The sequence below is a fragment of the Pan troglodytes genome, chromosome 6, assembly GCF_028858775.2.
Source record: "Pan troglodytes isolate AG18354 chromosome 6, NHGRI_mPanTro3-v2.0_pri, whole genome shotgun sequence".
In the NCBI taxonomy this organism is placed as follows: domain Eukaryota; kingdom Metazoa; phylum Chordata; class Mammalia; order Primates; family Hominidae; genus Pan; species Pan troglodytes.
The window spans coordinates 118,467,878-118,489,990 of NC_072404.2; the positions used below are offsets into that span (position 1 = coordinate 118,467,878).

A 22,113-nucleotide genomic window follows, 5' to 3' on the forward strand; every position below is an offset into this window, starting at 1 on the left:
TGATTCACATCTGCTTGGAGTGAAAAAGTTTATGATCAGTCTTTTCAGGAAGGTTTATTTTATGGGGGATTTTTTTGTGCTTTAGTACCCCAAAATCACATATGTTCACATACATCATATACACAAACATTGCATACACATTTCCCCTTGACTGATTCGCATCTTTGTAGATAAACACTAAATTTTGATAAAGATTATTTACACTTATTTAGGCTATTACTCCAATTTAAAAATCAGTGAAGTTTTCAATGTTTAGTCTCCTAATATATAATGCTTAAATTTGCAACAGGAACAATACATTATCAAAAGCATTAACCTGTATTTAGCTTTCAAATATACCTGTCTATATTAGGCAGTGATATCTTAAGAAATCATTTTCTCCCTTATATTTTCTAAAGTGCTTTAAAAACTCATTTATTCTACACATTTTTCAGAGGTAGGTCGGAATTATCCTCTTGTTGCAAATGAGGAAACAGGCACAGTGAGCATTGGTGACTTGTTTCAGGTTACACAGAAAAATCCATGATGAACGCAGGGTAAAAGTTCAGATTTAGTGGGTAACGTGGCACCACACATACACGTGTGCAAATAAATTATAGAGCACTGCCTGGGTAGCATTTGGTGTAGAAAACCTATTTTGATTATTTTGTATGAATAAAGTGCTGAGACTGGATTAGGAATACAGAATGGGCCTCCAGTGGTGTCTAATCCAACTCCCTCCCTTAGGAAGGGTCAGAATAATCAAGTGAATACAGAGTCCTTATTAGGACTAAATCTTATGTCAACTGACTCCCCCCACCAACCACTGGCATTCATACTGGCTTACCAAAAGAATCATGCTTAAGGTTCATTTAATATAAAAATGTAAGACATCTGAATCAGGTAAAAAAAAATTATAAATCTGATTGATATATTTAGAGCTAAGAGACTCCAGGAAAAAAAAAATGTGTAGAGAAAATTAAAGCAAATTTAATTCAAAGAATATGGTCTATTAACATTTTGTCTGTAAAATATTTCATTGTAGCTGTATTTGTGCTTACAAGATCTTCTAGATTTTAAAACAGAAAATGGCATAAATCATATTCTCATAGCCACACTCCTTCCCTTCCTCTGCGCAGCTAAGGAGAGGGCTTTCTTTTGAGACAGGGTCTCATTTTGTCGCCCAGGCTGGAGTGCAGTGGTACGATCACAGCTCACTGCAGCCTCTATCTCCTGGGCTCAAGTGATCCTCCCACCTCAGCCTCCCAAGTACCTGTGACTACAGGTACACACCACCTCACCCGGCTTTTTCTTTTTTCTTTTTTTTTTTCCGAGAGAGATGGGAGGTCACCATGTTGCCCAGGTTGATGTCAAACTCCTGGGTTCAAGTGATCCACCCACCTTGGCCTCCCAAAGTAAGAGGTCTTTTGGGAATTGTAGACATGCAATAGAATATACTGTTCCCTCTCATCTGAAGGCTCTAGGAAAAAAAGAATATACTGTTCTTTTAAAAATTTAAGTGAATGGTGGTCATGGGTGCATTAATGCGAAAGAACTGTACACTTAAAAATGGTTAAAATGGTAAATGTTTAAAATGGTAAATATGTATTTATATATTTTACCACAATAGAGAAAATCAAGTCTTTAAAAATGATAGCCCCTATGTTTTTATGCTTACCTAAATAAACCATATTTAATATTTGGCATATAAGCTAATTTGATAGAGCAAGAATTGCTACATTTATAATAAGCATGTTGGACTGAATTTCATCATTTATTATAATGTGCATATAAGAAAGATACTTGTATTTGTAGGCCTCTGAAAAACATCTAGGTAGGTAGAGAGCCTTGACTCACCTTGCCGAAGGTCCTGAAGAATGGAAAAAAGAAAAATGAATCTTCAATATCAGTTTTTCACCTCAGGAAATTCTAGTACCACAAAAATATAATGTTTTAGTAAAAACATTTCCACTGCAGTGCTTATATCATGATATGAAATTTAAAATCCACATTAGCCAATTCGTTATTTAAATGACCCACCCCTGAACCCTCTCATAGTGTACATGAGCTGATCATACTAGGAAGCAAGTTATTACACAAAACATAAAACATAAACTTGCAGAAGTTGTTTCCAAATGTAAAATAATCACAATATTCATGAATTTCTAAGTCTTTTCATTTGTTTTTAAACTTAGATGATGCCTTTTTCATTAAAAGTGCCTGTGCTCACATTTATTAAAAGTTTTCATCATCATTATTTAGGTATCTTGATTCTCCATGCTTCAAGACAAAAAAATCTTCAGCATTAAGTCCGTATCTCTCTAGAGCTTCATTCAGCTTCACTGGAGGCTCTAAGTAATGCTGGCCAAAGAGAAAGAAGAAAAATAGAAAAAGATTTAACATATATTTGGAGATTTTCCAAATAACAGTTCAAACTAAAATAACCAACAGATGCCTAGTTAGAATAAGGCCCTTTCTTTTAATTGAAGCATTAGCAAATGGGTCTATCACATTTTCTAATACAGTTTTGAGTCATGAATTAAGTCAACAGGTATTTGGTTGGATAGAAATCATGCCAACACCATGTATGTGAAATTTGGTGCCATCTTACTTTGAACATCACTGGATTGCATGAAATCATCACGGTTTCACCATATGAAATTCCAATCTAGATGGAATCAGTGCCAAAGATGATGTTATTAGAGAATTACATGTTACTAACATTTTTGAAAAATATAGAAATCAAATTGTGGTGTGTGTGTGTGTGTAACCAAATGCTAGAGCAAATTGTTTTGCTGAAGAAGGGTTGTTATCCTCAAAAAGTCTAGTCACATACAGAAACCACAGTCTACAGAATGAAAGAGGATCCCAGAGAATATGAAGGTTGAGCTCTGTGTGGCAAAGAGGAGTCAAGATTTTGCCCTGAGGAATTGCTAAATGGGAGTCACCCGTTACTGAGATGTTTGAAAAGTAAGCTTGAGGGAAGATGAGAAAGTTTAATTTCAGACTTTAGTTCTAGGTACCTAATGGATATCCAAGTGGAGATGTGAAGGAGACAGTTGGATATATAAATGTGGATTATAGAAGAAAAACATCTGAGCTAGAGAGGAACAGCAGATAGGTGGTATTTGAAGCCATAAGACTGAATGCGATTCCCAAGGGAGAAACCAACTACAGAAGAGAAGAGGTCCGTGGACTGACTGCTACGGCACGCACTGTTCAGAGCAAGCGGAGAGGAGGGACTAGCAACAGAGAATAAGGGACAGCCAATGATGTGCAAGGAAAACCAGGCAAGTTTCCTGAGCCCTTAAATGCACAGGTTTGGTAACAGTTGTTGGCCACACACAGGTCATCCTTTTCCCCCTTGCTCAGTTCCAGGTTTTATGGCTATGTTTAAAGATAAAGGATACCTTTCAACTGACTACTGAGTAAGTTTGGTTTTAACTGTATGTTGGTTATCCAATATTCCTAGAGCTAACCCCTTAGTAATGGATAGTTGATAACAGGAATTTACTTTTAGTCTATTTTATATATAAAGAAAAAAGATCACTAATTATATTACAAATAAAATTTAACTTTATACCCTAAGTCAAGAAATTTCCCCTGAAATAATTTCCTAAATTATTTTAAGAGATTTCAAAATGATGAGCTTTTTTCCCATTGAAAAATAACTTCTTTTGTTAAATTCTCTTTCTCCCATGCTGTACAAGTCTGGGCTAACAGTACACACTCACAGAATCACCCTACGTCAGTAACTTATTTGCTAAGCTATAACTTCAGTGTGGAGGGCGATGTGTGCATTTAGTGAGAATTCTGATATGTTAGAGTTGGCAGTAGACCCTCTGTCTTTAATCTGCCTAGATTTAGCAGTATCTTTCTGAGTTTCTTCACAGACCAATTCTTCGCTGTTTTCAACCATCTGGAAGATAACCCTGGAGGTAGGTCTGAAAGGCGTCTGAGTGACTGAGAGCTCACAGTCCAAGCACTTTAGTCCAGAAGGGAGATAAAAATGCCCCATAACCATGGGACAAAACAACTACATATAAAGCAAAACAGCAGATCAGAGATCAATATGAGTAAATGGGAAAAGCAGAAGACAACGAGCATTCTGGATCCATTAGGGTCTAGGCAGCTAGCCACACACAACTCGTAAATTCCTAAAGGGGTCAGTTTCATGATATACAACAATAGAATATATTCAAAGTAAAGACCCTGATCACTTGAAAGGCAATGTACATATTATGTAATGCTTGAAATTCGTTTCCATCAAAACTAGTAATTTAAGTCTTAGTGCTTAAATATATGTAGGAAATGCACTCATCATTCCCTAGATAAATTAGATGTTACCATATATGCAATTTTAGAGTATTGCCAAGTTAAGGACATCCTTAATCTGCTTATATTACACGAGGCAGCTACTATAACAGCATATATGCAAAGAGTGTTAAAGTGTTTAGAAGTCATGGGTAACTGGCTGGGTGCAGTGGCTCATGCCAGTTAAGGCTGAAGCGGACGGATCACCTGAGGTCAGGAGCTTGAACCAGCCTGGCCAACATGGCAAAACCCCATCTCTACTAAAAATACAAAAATTAGCCAGGCATAGTGGCCGGCACCTGTAATCCCAGCTACTTGGGAGGCTGAGGCAGGAGAATTGCTTGAACCCAGGAGACGGAGGTTGCAGTGCACCGAGATCGTGCCACTGCACTCCAGCCTGAGCAACAGAATGAGACTCTGTCTCAAAAAAAAAAAAAAAAAAAAAAAGGCTGAAGAGGAACAGCTCTGGTCTGCAGCTCCCAGTGAGATCTACACAGAAGGTGGGTGATTTCTGCATTTCCAACTGAGGTACCTGGTCCATCTCATTAGGGCTGGTTAGACAGTGGGTGCAGCCCACGGAGGGTGAGCCAAAGCAGGGTGGGGCATTGCCTCATCCAGGAAGCACAAGGGGTTGGGGAATTCTCTCCCCTACCCAAGGGAAGCCATGAGAGACTGTACCGGGAGGAACAGTGCACTCCAGCCCAGATACTGCACTTTTCCAGTGGTGTTCGTAACCGGCAGACCAGGAGATTACCTCCGGTGCCTGCCCCACCAGGGCCCTGGGTTTCAAGCACAAAACTGGGTGGCAATTTGGGCAGACACCAAACTAGCTGCGGGAGCTTTTTTTTTTTTTTCCATACCCCAGTGGCACCTGTAATGCCAGCAAAACAAAACCGTTCACTCCCCTGGAAAGGGGGCTGAAGCCATGGAGCCAATTGGTCTGGCTCAGCGGGGCCCACCCCGACAAAGCCCAGCAAGCTAAGATCCACAGGATTGAAATTTTCGCTGCCAGCACAGCAGTCTGACCCTGACCTGGGATGCTTGAGCTTGGTAGGGGGAGGGGCGTCCGCCACTGCTGAAGCTTGAGTAGGCAGTTTTCCCCTCACAGTGTAAACAAAGCCACTGGAAAGTTCAAAGTGAGCAGAGCCCACTGCAGCTCAGCAAGGCCGCTGCAGCCAGACTGCCTCTCTAGACTTCTCCTCTCTGGGCAGGGCCTCTCTTTAAAAAAAAAAAAGGCAGCACCCCAGTCAGGGGCTTATAAATAAAACTCCCATCTCCCTGGGACAGAGCAACTGGGGGAAGGGGTGCTGTGGGCGCAGTTTCAGCAGACTTAAACGTCCCTGCCTGACAGCTCTGAAAAGAGCACTGGTTCTCCCAGCACAGTGTTCGAGCTCTGATAAGGTACAGACTGCCTCCTCAAGTGGGTCCCTGACCCCTGTGTATCCTGGCTGGGAGACACCTCCCAGTAGGGGCCGACAGACATCTCATACAGGAGACCTCTGGCTGGCATCTGACGGGTGCCCTTCTGGGACAAAGCTTGCAGAGGAAGAAACAGGCAGTAATCTTTGCTGTTCTGCAGCCTCCGATGTTGATACCCAGGCAAACAGGGTCTGGAGTGGACCTCCAGCAAACTCCAGCAGACCTGCAGCAGAGGGGCCTGTAAGAAGAAAAACTAACTAACAGAAAGGAATAGTATCAGCATCAACAAAAAGGACGTCCACTCATAGAGCCCATCTGAAGGTCACCAACATCAAAGACCAAAGGTAGATAAATCCACAAAGATGGGGAGAAACCAGCACAAAAAGGCTGAAAACTCCAAAAACCATAACACCTCCTCTCCTCCAAAGGATCACAACTCCCCACCAGCAAGGGAAGAAAACTGGACACAGAATGAGTTTGATGAATTGACAGAAGCAGGCTTTAGAAGGGGGGTAATAACAAACCCCTCCGAGCTAAAGGAGCATATTCTAACCCAATGCAAGGAAGCTAAGAACCTTGAAAAAAGGTTAGACAAATTGCTAACTAGAAAAAATAGTTTAGAGAAGAACATAAATGACCTGATGGAGCTGAAAAACACAGTAAGAGAACTTCATTAAGCATATACAGTATCAATAGCCGAATCGATCAAGCAGAAGAAAGGATATCAGAGACTGAAGATCAATGAATTAAAGCGAGAAGACAAGATTAGAGAAAAAAGAGTGACAAGAAATGAACAAAGACTCCAAGAAATATGGGACTATGTGAAAAGACCAAATCTACACATGATTGGTGTACCTGAAAGTGATGGGGAGAATGAAACCAAGTTGGAAAACACTCTTCAGAATATTATCCAGGAGAACTTCCCCAACCTAGCAAGACAGGCCAACATTCAAATTCAGGAAATACAGAGAACACCACAAAGATACTCCTCAAGAAGAGCAACCTCAAGACACATAATCGTCAGATTCATCAAGGGTGAAATGAAGGAAAAAATGTAAAGGGCAACCAGAGAGAAACTTCAGGTTACCCATAAAGGGAAGCCCATCAGACTAGGTTACCCATAAAGGGAAGCCCATCAGACTAACACCGGATCTCTCAGCAGAAACGCTACAAGCCCAGAAGAGAGTAGGGGCCAATATTCAACATTCTTTTTTTTTTTTTTTTTTTGAGATGGAGTCTTGCTCTGTCACCCAGGTTGGAGTACAGTGGTGCAATCTCGGCTCACTGCAACCTCCACCTCCTGGGTTCAAGCAGTTCTCCAGCCTCAGCCTCCTGAGTAGTTGGGATCACAGGCGTGCGCCACAACACCCAGTTAATTTTTGCATTTTTAGTAGAGACGGGGTTTCACCATGTTGGTCAGGCTGGTCTCGAACTCCTGACCTCATGATCTGCCCGCCTCAGCCTCCCAAAGTGCTGGGATTACAGGCGTGAGCCACCATGCCCAGCTCAACATTCTTAAAAGAATTTTCAACCCAGAATTTCATATGCAGCCAAACTAAGCTTCAAAGCGAAGGTGAAATAAAATCCTTTACAGACAAGCAAATGCTGAGAGATTTTTGTCACCACCAGGCCTGCCTTACAAGAGCTCCTGAAGGAAGCACTAAACATGGAAAGGAACAACCAGTATAAGCCACTGCAAAAACATACCAAATTGCAAAGACCATCAACACTATGAATAAACTGCATTAACTAACAAGCAAAATAACCAGCTAACATCATAATGACAGGATCATATTCACACATAACAATATTAACCTTAAATGTAAATGGGTTAATGCCCCAATTAAAAGACACAGACTGGTAAATTGGATAAAGAGTCAAGACCCATCAGTGTGCTGTATTCAGAAGACCCATCTCATGTGCAAAGACACACATAGGCTCAAAATAAAGGGATGGAGGAATACTTACCAAGCAAATGGAAAGCAAAAAAAAGCAGGGGTTGTAATCCTAGTCTCTGATAAAACAGATTTTAAACCAACAAGGATCAAAAAGAGACAAAGAAGGGCATTACATAATGGTAAAGGAATCAATGCAACAAGAGCTAACTATCCTAAATATATATGCACCCAATACAGGAGCACCCAGATTCATAAAGCAAGTTCTTAGAGACCTACAAAGAGACTTAGACTCCCACACAATAATAGTGGAAGACTTTAACACCGCATTGTCAATATTAGACAGATCGACAAGACAGAAAATTAACAAGGATATCAAGGAACTGAACTCAGCTCTGGACCAAGCAGACCTAACAGACATCTACAGAACTCTCTACCCCCAAATCAACAGAATATACATTCTTCTCAGAAACACATGGCACTTATTCTAAAACTGACCACATAATTGGAAGTAAAACACTCCTCAACAAATGCAAAAGAAAGGAAATCATAACAGTCTCTCAGACCACATGCAATCAAATTAGAACTCAGGATTAAGAAACTCACTCAAAACCACACAACTGCATGGAAACTGAAAAACCTGCTTCTGAACAACCTGCTCCTGAATGACTATGGGTAAATAACAAAATTAAGGCAGAAGTAAAGATGTTCTTTGAAACCAATGAGGACAAAGACACAATGTACCAGAATCTCTGGGACACATTTAAAGCAGTGTGTAGAGGAAATTTATAACATTAAATGCCCACAAGAGAAAGCGGGAAAGATCTAAAATCAACACCCTAACATCACAACTAAACTAGAGAAGCAAGAGCAAACAAACTCAAAAGCGAGCAGAAGACAAGAAATAACTAAGATCAGAGCAGAAATGAAGGAGACAGAGACACGAAAAATCCTTCAAAAAAATCAATGAATCCAGGAGCTGGATTCATTAGCCAGACTAATAAAGAACAAAAGAGAGAAGAATCAAATCGACGCAATAAAAAATGATAAAGGAGATATCACCACTGATCCCACAGAAATACAAACTACCATCAAAGAATACTATCAACACCTCTACGCAAATAAAGTGGAAAATCTAGAAGAAATGGATAAATTCCTGGACACATACACCATCCTAAGACTAAACCAGGAAGAAGTCAAATTCCTGAATAGGCCAATAACAAGTTGTGAAATTGAGGTCGCAATTAATAGCCTACCAACCAAAAAAAGTCCAGGACCAGACGTATTCACAGCCAAATTCTACCAGAGGTACAAAGAGGAGCTGGTACCATTCCTTCTAAAACTATTCCAAACAATAGAAAAAGAGGGAATCTTCCCTAACTCGTTTTATGAGGCCACCATCATCCTGATACCACATCCTGATACCAAAACCTGGCAGAGATTCCAAAACCTGGCAGAGACACAACAAAAAAGAGAAAACTTCAGGCCAATATCCCTGATGAACATTGATGCGAAAATCCTCAATAATGGCAAACCAAACCCAGCAGCACAGCAAAAAGCTTATTCACCATGATCAAGTCAGCTTCATACCTGGGATGCAAGGCTGGTTCAACATACACAACTCAATAAATGTAATCCATCACATAAACAGAACCAATAACAAAAACTGCATGATTGTCTCAATAGAAGCAGAAAAGGCCTTCGACAAAATTCAACAACCCTTCAAGTTATTCAATAAACTAGGTATTAATGGAACATATCTCAAAATAATAAGAGCTATTTATGACAAACCCACAACCAATATCCTACTAAATGGGCAAAAACTGGAAGCATTCCCTTTGAAAACCAGCACAAGACAAGGATGCCCTCTCTCACCACCCCTATTCAACATAGCATTCGAAGTTCTGGCCAGGGCAATCAGGCAAGAGAAAGAAATAAAGCGTATTCAGTTAGAAAAAGAGGAAGTCAAATTGTCTCTGTTTGCAGATGACATGATTGTATATTTAGAAAAACCCATCATCTCAACCCAAAATCTCCTTAAGCTGATAAGCAACTTCAGCAAAGTCTCAGGATACAAAAATCAATGTATCACAAGCATTCCTATACAGAATTAAAAATCACAAGCAAACTCAAAAGCGAGCAGAAGACCAATAACAGGCAAAGAGTCAAATCATGAGTGAACTCCCATTCTCAATTGCTACAAAGAGAATAAAATACCTAGGAATACAACTTACAAGGGATGTGAAGGACCTCTTCAGGAAAAACTACAAACCACTGCTCAAGGAAATAAGAGAGGACACAAACAAATGGAAAAACATTCCATGCTCATGGATAGGAAGAATCAATGTTGTGAAAACGCTCATATTGCCCAAAGTAATTTATAGAGTCAATGCTACCCCCATCAAGCTACCATTGACTTTCTTCACAGAACTGGAAAAAACTACTTTAAATTTCATATGGAACAAAAAAAGAGCCCACATAGCCAAGACAATCCTAAGCAAAAAGAACAAAGCTGGAGGCATCATGCTACCTGACTTCAAGCTATACTACAAGGTTACAGTAATCAAAACAGCATGGTACTGGTACCAAAACAGATATATAGACCAATGGAACAGAACAGAGGCCTCAGAAGTAACACCACACATCTACAACCATCTGATCTTTGACAAACCTGACAAATACAAGCAATGGGGAAAGGATTCCCTATTTAATAAATGGTGTTTGGAAAACTGGCTAGCCATAAGCAGAAAGCTGCAACTGGATCCCTTCCTTACACCTTATACAAAAATTAACGCAAGATGGATTAAAGACTTAAACATAAGACCTAAAACCATAAAAACCCTAGAAGAAAACCCAGGCAATACCATTCAGGACATGGGCATGGGCAAAGACTTCATGACTAAAACACCAAAAGCAATGGCAACAAAAGCCAAATAGACAATGGGATCTAATTAAACTAAAGAGCTTCTGCACAGCAAAAAAAACTATCAGCAGAATGAACAGGCAGCCTACAGAATGGGAGAAAATTTTTGCAATCTATCCATCTGACAAAGGGCTAATAACAAAAATCTACAAAGAACTTAAACTAATTTACAAGAAAAAAACAAACAACCCCATCAAAAAGTGGGCAAAGGATATGAACAGACACTTCTCAAAAGAAGACATTTATGCAGCCAACAAACAAATGAAAAAAAAAAACTCATCATCACTGGTCATTACAGAAATGCAAATCAAAACCATATTGAGATACCATCTTATGCCAGTTAGAATGGTGATCATTAAAAAGTCAGGAAACAGATGCTGGAGTGGATGTGGAGAAATAGGAATGCTTTTACACTGTTGGTGGGAGTGTAAATTAGTTCAACCACTGTGGAAGACACTGTGGAAATTCCTCAAGGATCTGGAACCAGAAATACCATTTGACGCAGCAATCCCATCACTGGGTATATACCCAGAGGATTATAAATCATTCTACTATAAAGACTCATGCACACGTGTGTTTACTGAGGCACTGTTCACAATAGCTAAGACTTGGAACCAACCCAAATGCCCATCAATGATAGACTGGATAAAGAAAATGTGGCACATATACACCATGGAATACTATGCAGCCATAGAAAAGGATGAGTTCATGTCCTTTGCAGGGACATGGATGAAGCTGGAAACCATCATTCTCAGCAAACTAACACAAGAACAGAAAACCAAACACCGCATGTTCTCACTCATAAGTGGGAGTTGAACAATGAGAACACATGGACACAGAGAGGGGAACATCACACATTGGGGCCTGTCGGGGTGGGGGGCTACGGGAGGGATAGCATTAGGAGAAATACCTAATGTAGATGAAGGGTTGATGGGTGCAGCAAACCACCATGGCACGTGTATACCTATGTAACAAACCTGTATGTTCTGCACATGTATCCCAGAACTTAAAGTATAATAAAAAAAAAAAAAGAAGAAGTAATGGGTAACATATCCTCTCTGAAGATTATATCTGCTTTATAATTCAACTAACTCATAGTTATGAGGTTTATTCAACATCAAAACATGAACAAATTCCAAAATGCTGAAAGTTAAATGAGTTTTTATTAACATTCTCGTTAAGAAATAAAGATGGAGGTTAGGTTTATAACAGGAATAATTCTTGAAGGCTGAATAACACAATAATTCTCGAAGACAGGATTTTTTAATCCTCTCTCATCTTCCCCATCTCAGTAAAGAGCACAACTGTCTAACCAGCTATTGAAGCTAAAAATCTAGGAGTCAACCTTGATTCCTTTCTTTGCATAGGTTTAATAAAATACCATTACTTCATCTAAGTCACATATATATGGAATATACATATGGAATATGTGCATACATGCACACATATATAGATGGAATAAGAAATTGTCACTGAAAACCAGTCTTAAACTTCTCCCCTCTCCAAATACGCACCCACACACCCACATTTATATTCTCATTTATCCTCCCCACAACCCTACGGTTAGTCATTATTCTATTCCTTCTCCCAACAGTGGCCAAGAATTGCTGCATTGTGGCTCAGGGTTGCTGCCTCATGGCACAGGAATTTTGATTAGGGAGTGGGGGAATGGGCAGGCAGTGTATTAGGTAATTTTGGAACACACTGCATCTTTGGGAGAGGGCAGGCCATAAGTGAGACAGAGGAGTAAAACCGCAAGAAAACACTGAGTTCCTGCAGAGAGGCTCTGAGATGTGGAAGATGCCACAGAAAGTAAAGAAGCCAAGTCCTAACCACACTTTTTTTTTTTTTTAAAGACAGAGTCTCACTTTTTTTTTTTTTTTCAAGACAGAGTTTCGCTCTTTCACCCAGGCTAGAAGGAAGTGCCGTAATCTCGGCTCACTGCAACCTCTGTCTCCCAGGTTCAAGTTATTCTCCTGCCTCAGGCTCCCAAGTAGCTGGAATTATAGGCGCCTGCCACCACGCCCGGCTAATTTTATTAGAGATGGGTTTTCATCATGTTGGCCAGGCTGGTCTCGAACTCCTGACCTCAGGTGATCCACCCGCCTCAGACTCCCAAAGTGCTGGGATTACAGATGTGAGCCACAGGTGCCCAGCCAAATCTCACTGTTTTGCCCAGGCTGGAGTATAGTGGCACAATCTCGACTTACTGCAACCTCTACTTCCTGGGTTCAGGCGATTCTCCTGCCTCAGCCTCCCGAGTAGCTGGGATTACAGGCACGCACCACCACGCCTGGCTATTTTGTATTTTTAGTAGAGACAGGGTTTCACCATGTTGGCCAGGCTGGTCTCAAACTCCTGACCTCAAGTGATCCACCTGCCTCAGCCTCCCAAAGTGCTGGGATTACAGGTGTGAGCCACCGCACTGGGCCTAACCATACATTTCTAAGTTTTGTTTAGAGAAGACCTTGGATCCAGGAAAGGAGAGAAAGCTTTATACTATCCTCTGCTTGATCCCAGAACCCAGGCTAGTGGCAGAGTTCTAGGGTCCATCTGCCTTAAGGAAAAATTATCTCTTCTGTTTTAATCTAGGAATAAAATCACATTTATCCCTATGCCTGGCACATAGCAGACACCGAGTCAATGTTTACTGAATATATTTCTAGAAAGTTCCACACTAGCCTTACTTCTCCCTATTGCCCTCCACTCTCCTGCTGAACTGATTCAAGTATTCCCCACATTAGCTGCCTCCGAGCCTATGCTCTGCCCTTTCCTCCTCTGAAAATGCCTTCCTCCCTGCCCTCTCAGAGCCAAGTTCAAATGTCACTTATTCCATCACGCCCTCTCTGATCCCTGCCATCAGCAAACATCCTGATTCTGAGACCATCTCATCTGTTCCACATTACAGCACTTTCCCCTTCTAACATCTGTATCACATACATGACTTCTGTCTTCTGCTAGCATGAGAGCCTGCTTGAGGGGTGAGACATGATGGCTTGCTTTTCTAGTCTCCAGACCACATACAGATTTTTGGTTATACAAATACAAGCTTTACTAACTTCAGAAATAAGCCAAAAGAAAACACAATGAGGTTGTGTTGTTTTTTTTTTCTGACTGTATATGTGTGTATTGTTCTACTAATTAGTATGATTTACCACCCTAATTCATGCAGTGACTGTGATGACTGTGCAGTATCTGATTCCAGAGTCTTGGGTCTGAAAACTAAGGAACAGTGATGCCTGAATCCTATCATTGGTCAAACACACAAAGTTATTTTTATCGCAATCAAACTTACCTCATTTGCTAAGGCAAAAGTTCCCCAGTGAATTGCCACAGATTTCTTTGTTTGGACATCAATGTGAATCCTTACAGCTTCTTCTGGGTCTACATGCTGGTATTTCATAAACCACCTGATGAAACATGGCAATTTCTTAATTCTGACCTTTGAGATATACACTAAATCCTAAAATCTGTTTCACTTAACCAAACTTTAAGATTCTGTGCAGGACTATGGATGTTGAGAATTAAGAACCACTGGGATAAAACATGCAGTTTTGGGGAGGATGAGCTAGAAACCAAGTCTGAAGGCCAGGTCAAGGCTAGATTGTAAAAACAAAATAAATTCTGCACAGGAATAAGTCACAGGAGGCAAAACCATCTCCCTTTAGTACACTTTCTGCTGAAAAATAAAACAAGCAAAAGTCTTTTTTGTACAAATTGCTATAAAATAAGTAAGTCTCAAGCAAACTCCCCTCTGAATAGTGAGATTTTTGTTTCATGTATATTTTGATTTTACTGGATCTATCTGAAGATACAACTTACTGATGATGCAGGGGAGGCGAGCCCCAAAATTGAGGCTTAGCCCAGGAGGGTTTTTGGCCTCACAAACGAAATAATTATAATTCAACGGCAAGCCAGTGGTGCTGGCCAGCAATTTTTATTAAATGATACTGCTCCTTGAGGAGCAGTGCTAAGTTATAGGCAGTAAGTGCACTCAGAGTTGGCAACATATGAGGGGCTGGTAACTGTATTTACACTCACTTATACCCACTTTTAATTATATGTAAATTAGGGAATGGGTTAATGCAAATTAAAGGGCAGATTATTTAGAACTTTCTAGGAATGGGGTGGTAACTTCTTGGTCATTGCCATGGAAAGGGGCAGTAACTTCTAGGTTGTTGCCATGGCCATTTGTAAACTGTCATGGTGATGGTGGGAGAGTCTTAGGCTAATGAGCAATGAGGGCAGCTAGGGATCACTTTTGTCACCATCTGCTGGTTTTTGCCAGTTTTTTCTTTTTTTCTTTTTTTTTTTTCTGAGATTGAGTCTCGCTCTGTCGCCCAGGCTAGAGTGCAGTGCCGCGATCCCAGCTCACTGCAACCTCCGCCTCCTGGGTTCAAGTGATTCTTCTGCTTCAACCTCCCGAGTAGCTGGGACTATAGGCACGTACCACCTCTCCCAGCTAATTTTTTGTATTTTTAGTAGAACCAGGGTTTCACCGTGTTAGCCAGGATGGTACTGATCTATCTCCTGACCTTGTGATCTGCCTGCCTCCACATCCCAAAGTGCTGGGATCACAGGCGTGAACCACTGCGCCCAGCTGCCAGTTTTTTCACTTTATCAATTGAGACTGGGAAATAAGTCCTGCCTCACTGTTACTTTTAAAAGTAGATATTTAAGCTGATAAGCAACTTCAGCAAAGTCTCAGGATACAAAATCAATGTACAAAAATCACAAGCATTCTTATACACCAACAACAGACAAACAGAGAGCCAAATCATGAGTGAACTCCCATTCACAATTGCTTCAAAGAGAATAAAATACCTAGGAATCCAACTTACAAGGGATGTGAAGCACCTCTTCAAGGAGAACTACAAACCACTGCTCAAGGAAATAAAAGAGGATACAAACAAATGGAAGAACATTCCTTGCTCATGGGTAGGAAGAATCAATATCGTGAAAATGGCCATACTGCCCAAGGTAATTTACAGATTCAATGCCATCCCCATCAAGCTACCAATGACTTTCTTCACAGAATTGGAAAAAACTACTTCAAAGTTCATATGGAACCAAAAGAGAGCCCGCATCGCCAAGTCAATCCTAAGCCAAAAGAACAAAGCTGGAGGCATCACACTACCTGACTTCAAACTATACTACAAGGCTACAGTAACCAAAACAGCATGGTACTGGTACCAAAACAGAAATATAGATCAATGGAACAGAACAGAGCCCTCAGAAATAACGCCGCTTACCTACAACTATCTGATCTTTGACAAACCTGAGAAAAACAAGCAATGGGGAAAGGATTCCCTATTTAATAAATGGTGCTGGGAAAACTGGCTAGCCATATGTAGAAAGCTGAAACTGGATCCCTTCCTTACACCTTATACAAAAATCAATTCAAGATGGATTAAAGATTTAAACGTTAGACCTAAAACCATAAAAACCCTAGAAGAAAACCTAGGCATTACCATTCAGGACATAGGCGTGGGCAAGGACTTCATGTCCAAAACACCAAAAGCAATGGCAACAAAAGACAAAATTGACAAATGGGATCTAATTAAACTAAAGAGCTTCTGCACAGCAAAAGAAACTACCATCAGAGTGAATAGGCAACCTACAACATGGGAGAAAATTTTCGCAACCTACTCATCTGACAAAGGGCTAATATCCAGAATCTACAGTGAACTCAAACAAATTTACAAGAAAAAAACAAACAACCCCATCAAAAAGTGGGCGAAGGACATGAACAGGCACTTCTCAAAAGAAGACATTTATGCAGCCAAAAAACACATGAAAAAATGCTCATCATCACTGGCCATCAGAGAAATGCAAATCAAAACCACTATGAGATATCATCTCACCCCAGTTAGAATGGCAATCATTAAAAAGTCAGGAAACAACAGGTGCTGGAGAGGATGTGGAGAAATAGGAACACTTTTACACTGTTGGTGGGACTGTAAACTCGTTCAACCATTGTGGAAGTCAGTGTGGCGATTCCTCAGGGATCTAGAACTAGAAATACCATTTGACCCAGCCATCCCATTACTGGGTATATACCCAAATGACTATAAATCATGCTGCTATAAAGACACATGCACACGTATGTTTATTGCGGCATTATTCACAATAGCAAAGACTTGGAACCAACCCAAATGTCCAACAATGATAGACTGGATTAAGAAAATGTGGCACATATACACCATGGAATACTATGCAGCCATAAAAAATGATGAGTTCATATCCTTTGTAGGGACATGGATGAAATTGGAAACCATCATTCTCAGTAAACTATCGCAAGAACAAAAAACCAAACACCGCATATTCTCACTCATAGGTGGGAATTGAACAATGAGATCACATGGACACAGGAAGGGGAATATCATACTCTGGGGACTGTGGTGGGGAGGGGGGAGGGGGGAGGGATAGCATTGGGAGATATACCTAATGCTAGATGACGAGTTAGTGGGTGCAGCGCACCAGCATGGCACATGTATACATATGTAACTAACCTGCACAATGTGCACATGTACCCTAAAACTTAAAGTATAATAAAAAAAAAAAAAAAAAAAAAAAAAAGTAGATATTTTACAGTCCTCGATATGAATCAAAGAAACTGAATAATTGGTAAAGAAATAAAAACCAAAGCTCCAATTACAAAAGAATTTGTATGTCCTGCTGATACAAATTTGTAAAAACCTGCTAAAGCAAAAATAAACAAAAACTAGTACATAAAATTTAAAGACCAGGAGCCAAATATCCAATTACTATTCAAGAAATTTTATTTAATCATAAAACTGAACAATGAGGTGTTCGGTTTGGCAAGAAGATCAGACTAATGGGTAAATGATTAAGGAAATAATGAAAGGGTGCCTAATGCCTTGGGAAGAGCGAGGGCTCAGGAGGCAGAAGGCTTGGGTGTGAATCCCAGCTCTTGCAGTGCTTAGAATGCCTTTGGAAAGTCTGTTCAAATTCTCTGAGCTGCTATTTCTTTGTCTGTGAAATATAAATTTTACCCCATTATGTGAGGGTATTGTGAGGATTAAACAAGACAAGGCTTAGGAAAGCATAGAGAACATCATCTACTTTCATAGAATTCTCCCAAAACAGTAAACAAAACCAACACTTTCAGAAGAAAGACGTATTATTCCTGATATAAAGGAGAAAGTGTACTGTCTACAAGCAAATCCTTTGCCTTCCAAGCCATCAGTTTCAAGGAGGAAAAACAACACTGTATTCACATTATTTACATCCTAGTCTGCCAGTGACAACTAACACTACAGTGAAGACCAACAGACATGGATTCAGCACAGGAGCTTCCACACTTTACAGAAGACATCATGGAGAAGTTTATCCATCTGCAACAGATATTTACTGTTAGGAGTTGCTGGGTCCTACAGAAGGCTGAAAACAAAGCCACTGTGTTCTCCTCAACAGCAAATGAGAGCAGCACTGTTCTGCCATATCTCCTGACTCTTGGGATTCAGGGAAAGATGAAAATGGTTTTTGGTGTTTCTCTCTTGATTTTTTTTAAATCCTAGTGCAAATCAAAGGGATAGATATATTCCTTTCCACCTGAAATAGATTTAAATTTTTTACTGTGATATAACAATTAAAATAAAAAGTTAAAATCTTAACTGACTTGGATAGAATACCTGGTGACAGGAGATTCCCTAAAGTAAGAATGAAACATTCCAAGCATATTATTGAAAGTTGTTTTCGGTGTAAACATCTTAAATTTATAGAGCACTCTCAAGCGTTATTCAATATCTTATTTCTAAAGCCGTTAATAGTAACCAAAGAAACACACTACACATTAGAGGCTACCACAATTTAACTCTCTTAGGGCAAATAATAGCCTCCTTGTCTTTTTCCCATCTTAGTTGTTTCCTGTTTGCCTGCAATGCAAGCAGGAAAGGGGGATTATGTGAGTAAATTTGGTTGTACATATTTTATCATCACAAATATATGTGACAAATTTATATATTACTACATATGAAAACTTATTTTCATAACAAATAAAAGATGTTCTAATCTATTAAGAACATACATCAAGCCGGGCATGGTGGCTCACACCTATAATCCTACCACGTTGGGAGGCCGAGACAGGCAGATCACTTGAGGTCAGGAGTTCAAAACCAGTCTAGCCAACATGGTGAAACCCTGTCTCTACTAAAAACACACATAAAAAAACTAGCCAGGCATGGTGGCAGGCGCCTGTAGTCCCAGCTACTTGGGAGGTTGAGGCAGGAGAATCACTTGAACCCAGAGACAGAGGCTGCAGTGAGCCGAGATCGTGCCACTGCACTCCAACGTGGGCAACAGAGTGAGACTCCATCTCAAACAACCAACCAAAAAAGGAACATACATTGAGTAAAGACCAATTTTATGTTACAAATACATAACTGATTTGTAACAGTTCTAAAAATATATAAGTTGACAGGTTTTGAGAGGTTTCATTAGAATTATAACTATTTAATTAGAAAAGTAAAATTCAAGCACCAATACTGATTTGTAATCATTTTAATAATTATCAAGAACCAAAAAAGGGTAAAAATATCTAGCCCCTCCAAATAAGGAAACTAGCAAAAAACAAAAAGGGATAAATAAGCATTAGTAAATAAAAATAGGGACAAAATCGTTTCAGTGAATGTAAAAATTTAGCAAATAACAAAATCAGATGAAAACAAAAGTTTAGATTCATTCAATTCATCTATGTATTAGAGAAATACTTGTTCTTCCGCTTATGGAATTACCTAAACAAAATGTTGTTGTATGTATCTGTCCAGGCACTATAGAATACAATATTTTTAAAATTATCCATTGCTTTGTTACTATTAGTGTTTTGTTTTCTCTTTATTTGCACATATAAACCAGAGTTGACTGAAATCTAACTTAATTCTTTGAAATCACTTCTCTTTTCCCTAAACAGAGAATATTAAGGAAAACAAAGACAGTGGATGAGTCTCCTAGGTGTCCAATGAGAGTGTGACCTTTCGCTGCTCTGAAATAGGTCAATAGTATGTCAAGGTTGGAGGATGAGTGGTGAGTAGTACAACAACACCATGACCAGATTAACTTCAGTGCTGACTGAAATAAAACCCTCACCAGGGACTAATGCTATAGGCCAATTCCTTGCTTTTTCTCTTTGCTAAACGTAGGAGAGCTGTAGGACAGGGGATTGGGGCACTCAAGTTATGGAGCAAAAGGTGGTTATATAAAGAAAGTATTCTCCATGGGAAAGAATAAGAGTAGGTTTTATTACTGGCTGACCAGTTTAGTTGAATGGTATGTGAACTTCTGGCTAGGTATAGTAATTCTTTAAACCTTGATCCCTTTCTTATGGTAACATCATCCCTGATTTTGAGTAATTTTTTTAACTCATATGACTATAATTAAAATATTTTAATTCTCACCACAAAAACATAAGTATGTGAGATAATGCACATGTAAAATAGTTTGATTTAGTTATTCCACAATGCATATATATATCAAAACATCATGTTGCACACCACATACACAATTTTTACTTGTCAATTTAAAAAATATTTAATTTAAAATATTTAAAAATAAAATCTAATTGAATCTGACCTACCAACCCCCAATCATGTATAACAAAGTCCACCATTAAAATCATAAATTACAGTGTCACAAAAATCATAATTGCTTTACTTTTAAATTCAGTTAATTTATCACATAGCAGGAATGTTTTCTTTGGAAGTCTACATACCTCGGTTCATAAGCTCCGATGGGAATAGCTGCAAGGTCAAAAGGTCCAAATCTTTTTCCTATCTCTTCAAAAGCAGGGCAATAACCAGTATCTCCTGCGAAAAAAAATCGATTCCAAGGCCCCAAGACAGACCAGCTGCCCCATAGCACCTTGTTGTCATCCATTAGAGTCCTTTTACACCAGTGCTGGGAAGGTGTAAAGACAAAGGTGACCTTATCATGTCCGGGGACACAATTCTCCTCCCACCAGTCCAACTCAATCACATTCTCACAGCCACATTTTTGCATCCAGTCAAGGAGACCCAAAGGCACAAACCATCTCAACTCATTACCAAATCGCTCATTCAAAGCAATGACAGAATTGTAGTCCAGATGGTCATAGTGGTTGTGACTGATAAGGACCGCATCTATTGGAGGGAGTTCACTTATTGTGCACGGGGAACGACGAAATCGCTTTGGACCCATGTACTGCGATGGTGAAGCACGAGAGCTAAAGATGGGATCCGTGAGAAATATGAGCTCATCCATTTCCACCATTACCGTGGCATGTCCCAGCCATGTGACTCTTAAGCCAGCTTCCCTCACTCCAGCTTCTTCAGGGTTAGTGATAAAATATGGCTTAAGCACTGGGAGTTCTTTGTCTAGTTCCTTTGTGTATAAAGAAAGCAAGACAAAAGAGTAGTTAGAAAAAAAAGTATTATATCATCATAGTCCACATTTTGACCTAAATAATGGCAAGAAGCGCTGTTTTTAGAGAACTAAAGTCATTCAATAAACTTGCTACACTTTTGCTTTTTTCTTGAAAATGCATACTTCTTTCTGAATCTGACTTAATAATCATGATAATATGGTAATCTTCTTCCTCCCAAATGCAAAAGAGAAAATTAAATTTAAAACTTTGAGTGCTGCTAAATGTATTAATTTTTTAAAGGCTCTCTTCAGTACTGCCAGAAGTAGACTGGCCTAGATGCAGTCATTTTTCTATTGCCATTCTACTCAGCTGATGTATTTGCTGCTAAAAACTGCCCTAAAAGCAGGTCAGTCCCTGGAAATAGTAAAGAAAGCTTATGACCATTTATTTGTAGCTCTTGGCTCTCAGACATGAATCATGAATCTGATATTTTTCTTTTTTTTTTTTTTTCTTTTGTCTGAGACAGGCTCTCGCTCTGTTACCCAGGCTGGGGTGCAGTGGCATAATCACAGCTCTCTACAGCCACAACCCCCCAGGGTCAAGTGATCATCCCACCTCAACCTCTCAGCTGGGATCACAGGCACACAGCACCACCATATCCAGCTAATTTTTTATTTTTTGTAGAGACAGGGTCTCATTATGTTGCCCAGATTGGTCTTGAACTCCTGGGCTCAAGCAATCATCCTGCCTTGCCCTCCCAAAGTGCTGGTATTATAGGCATGAGCCACTGTGCCTGGCCTGAATCTCACTTTCTGAGTACCTATAATTCAAAATGGAGCGCTGTGATGATTCCTGGACAAATCACAGTCATAAATTGTTTTCCTCATTCCTTACCTTTCTGATTTTCTACCATTAATCAAATCAACATGAATATGATCCCTTCCTGTGAGAAGCTGATCACTGAGATAAGGGGGGGCCGTAAATGGATATAAAACAATAACTATAACAAAGCGTGAAGAGTATTATTCCTTGGTTATTCTACATTTTATACTTGGATTAAGCTAGGCCAACAAAAAGTGGCAAGGTTGCAGCATCACAGTCCTGGCTTTTATAAAGCTCTTTTACTGAATTGTGCTCTGGTACCATGCTATATAGCTGCATGGAGGTCTCTCATAGGAAGCCACCTCATGATACTCGCCATGTATGTGTTCAGGCTGCAGACT

The 22,113-nt window shown here is 39.8% G+C and overlaps 1 protein-coding gene across 5 annotated transcripts in view; it reads right to left on the reverse strand.

Annotated features, from left to right (window-relative positions):
- Positions 1 to 800: 800 nt before the first annotated feature.
- NAPEPLD (N-acyl phosphatidylethanolamine phospholipase D) overlaps positions 801 to 22,113 on the reverse strand; it is a 51,487-nt gene continuing 30,174 nt past the window's right edge. For 3 of the 5 annotated variants that reach the window (XM_016957950.4, XM_063814994.1, XM_063814995.1), the window contains exons 3-6: positions 20,261 to 20,907; positions 13,826 to 13,940; positions 2,210 to 2,340; positions 801 to 1,908 (exon numbers count right to left, since the gene is read on the reverse strand). In XM_016957950.4, the coding sequence (XP_016813439.1) occupies positions 2,215 to 2,340; positions 13,826 to 13,940; positions 20,261 to 20,907 (888 nt within the window). In that variant the 3' untranslated portion in view covers positions 801 to 1,908; positions 2,210 to 2,214. The remainder of the gene's footprint in view (positions 1,909 to 2,209; positions 2,341 to 13,825; positions 13,941 to 20,260; positions 20,908 to 22,113) is intronic. The other 2 variants (XR_010158652.1, XR_010158653.1) reach the window with 1 other exon arrangement.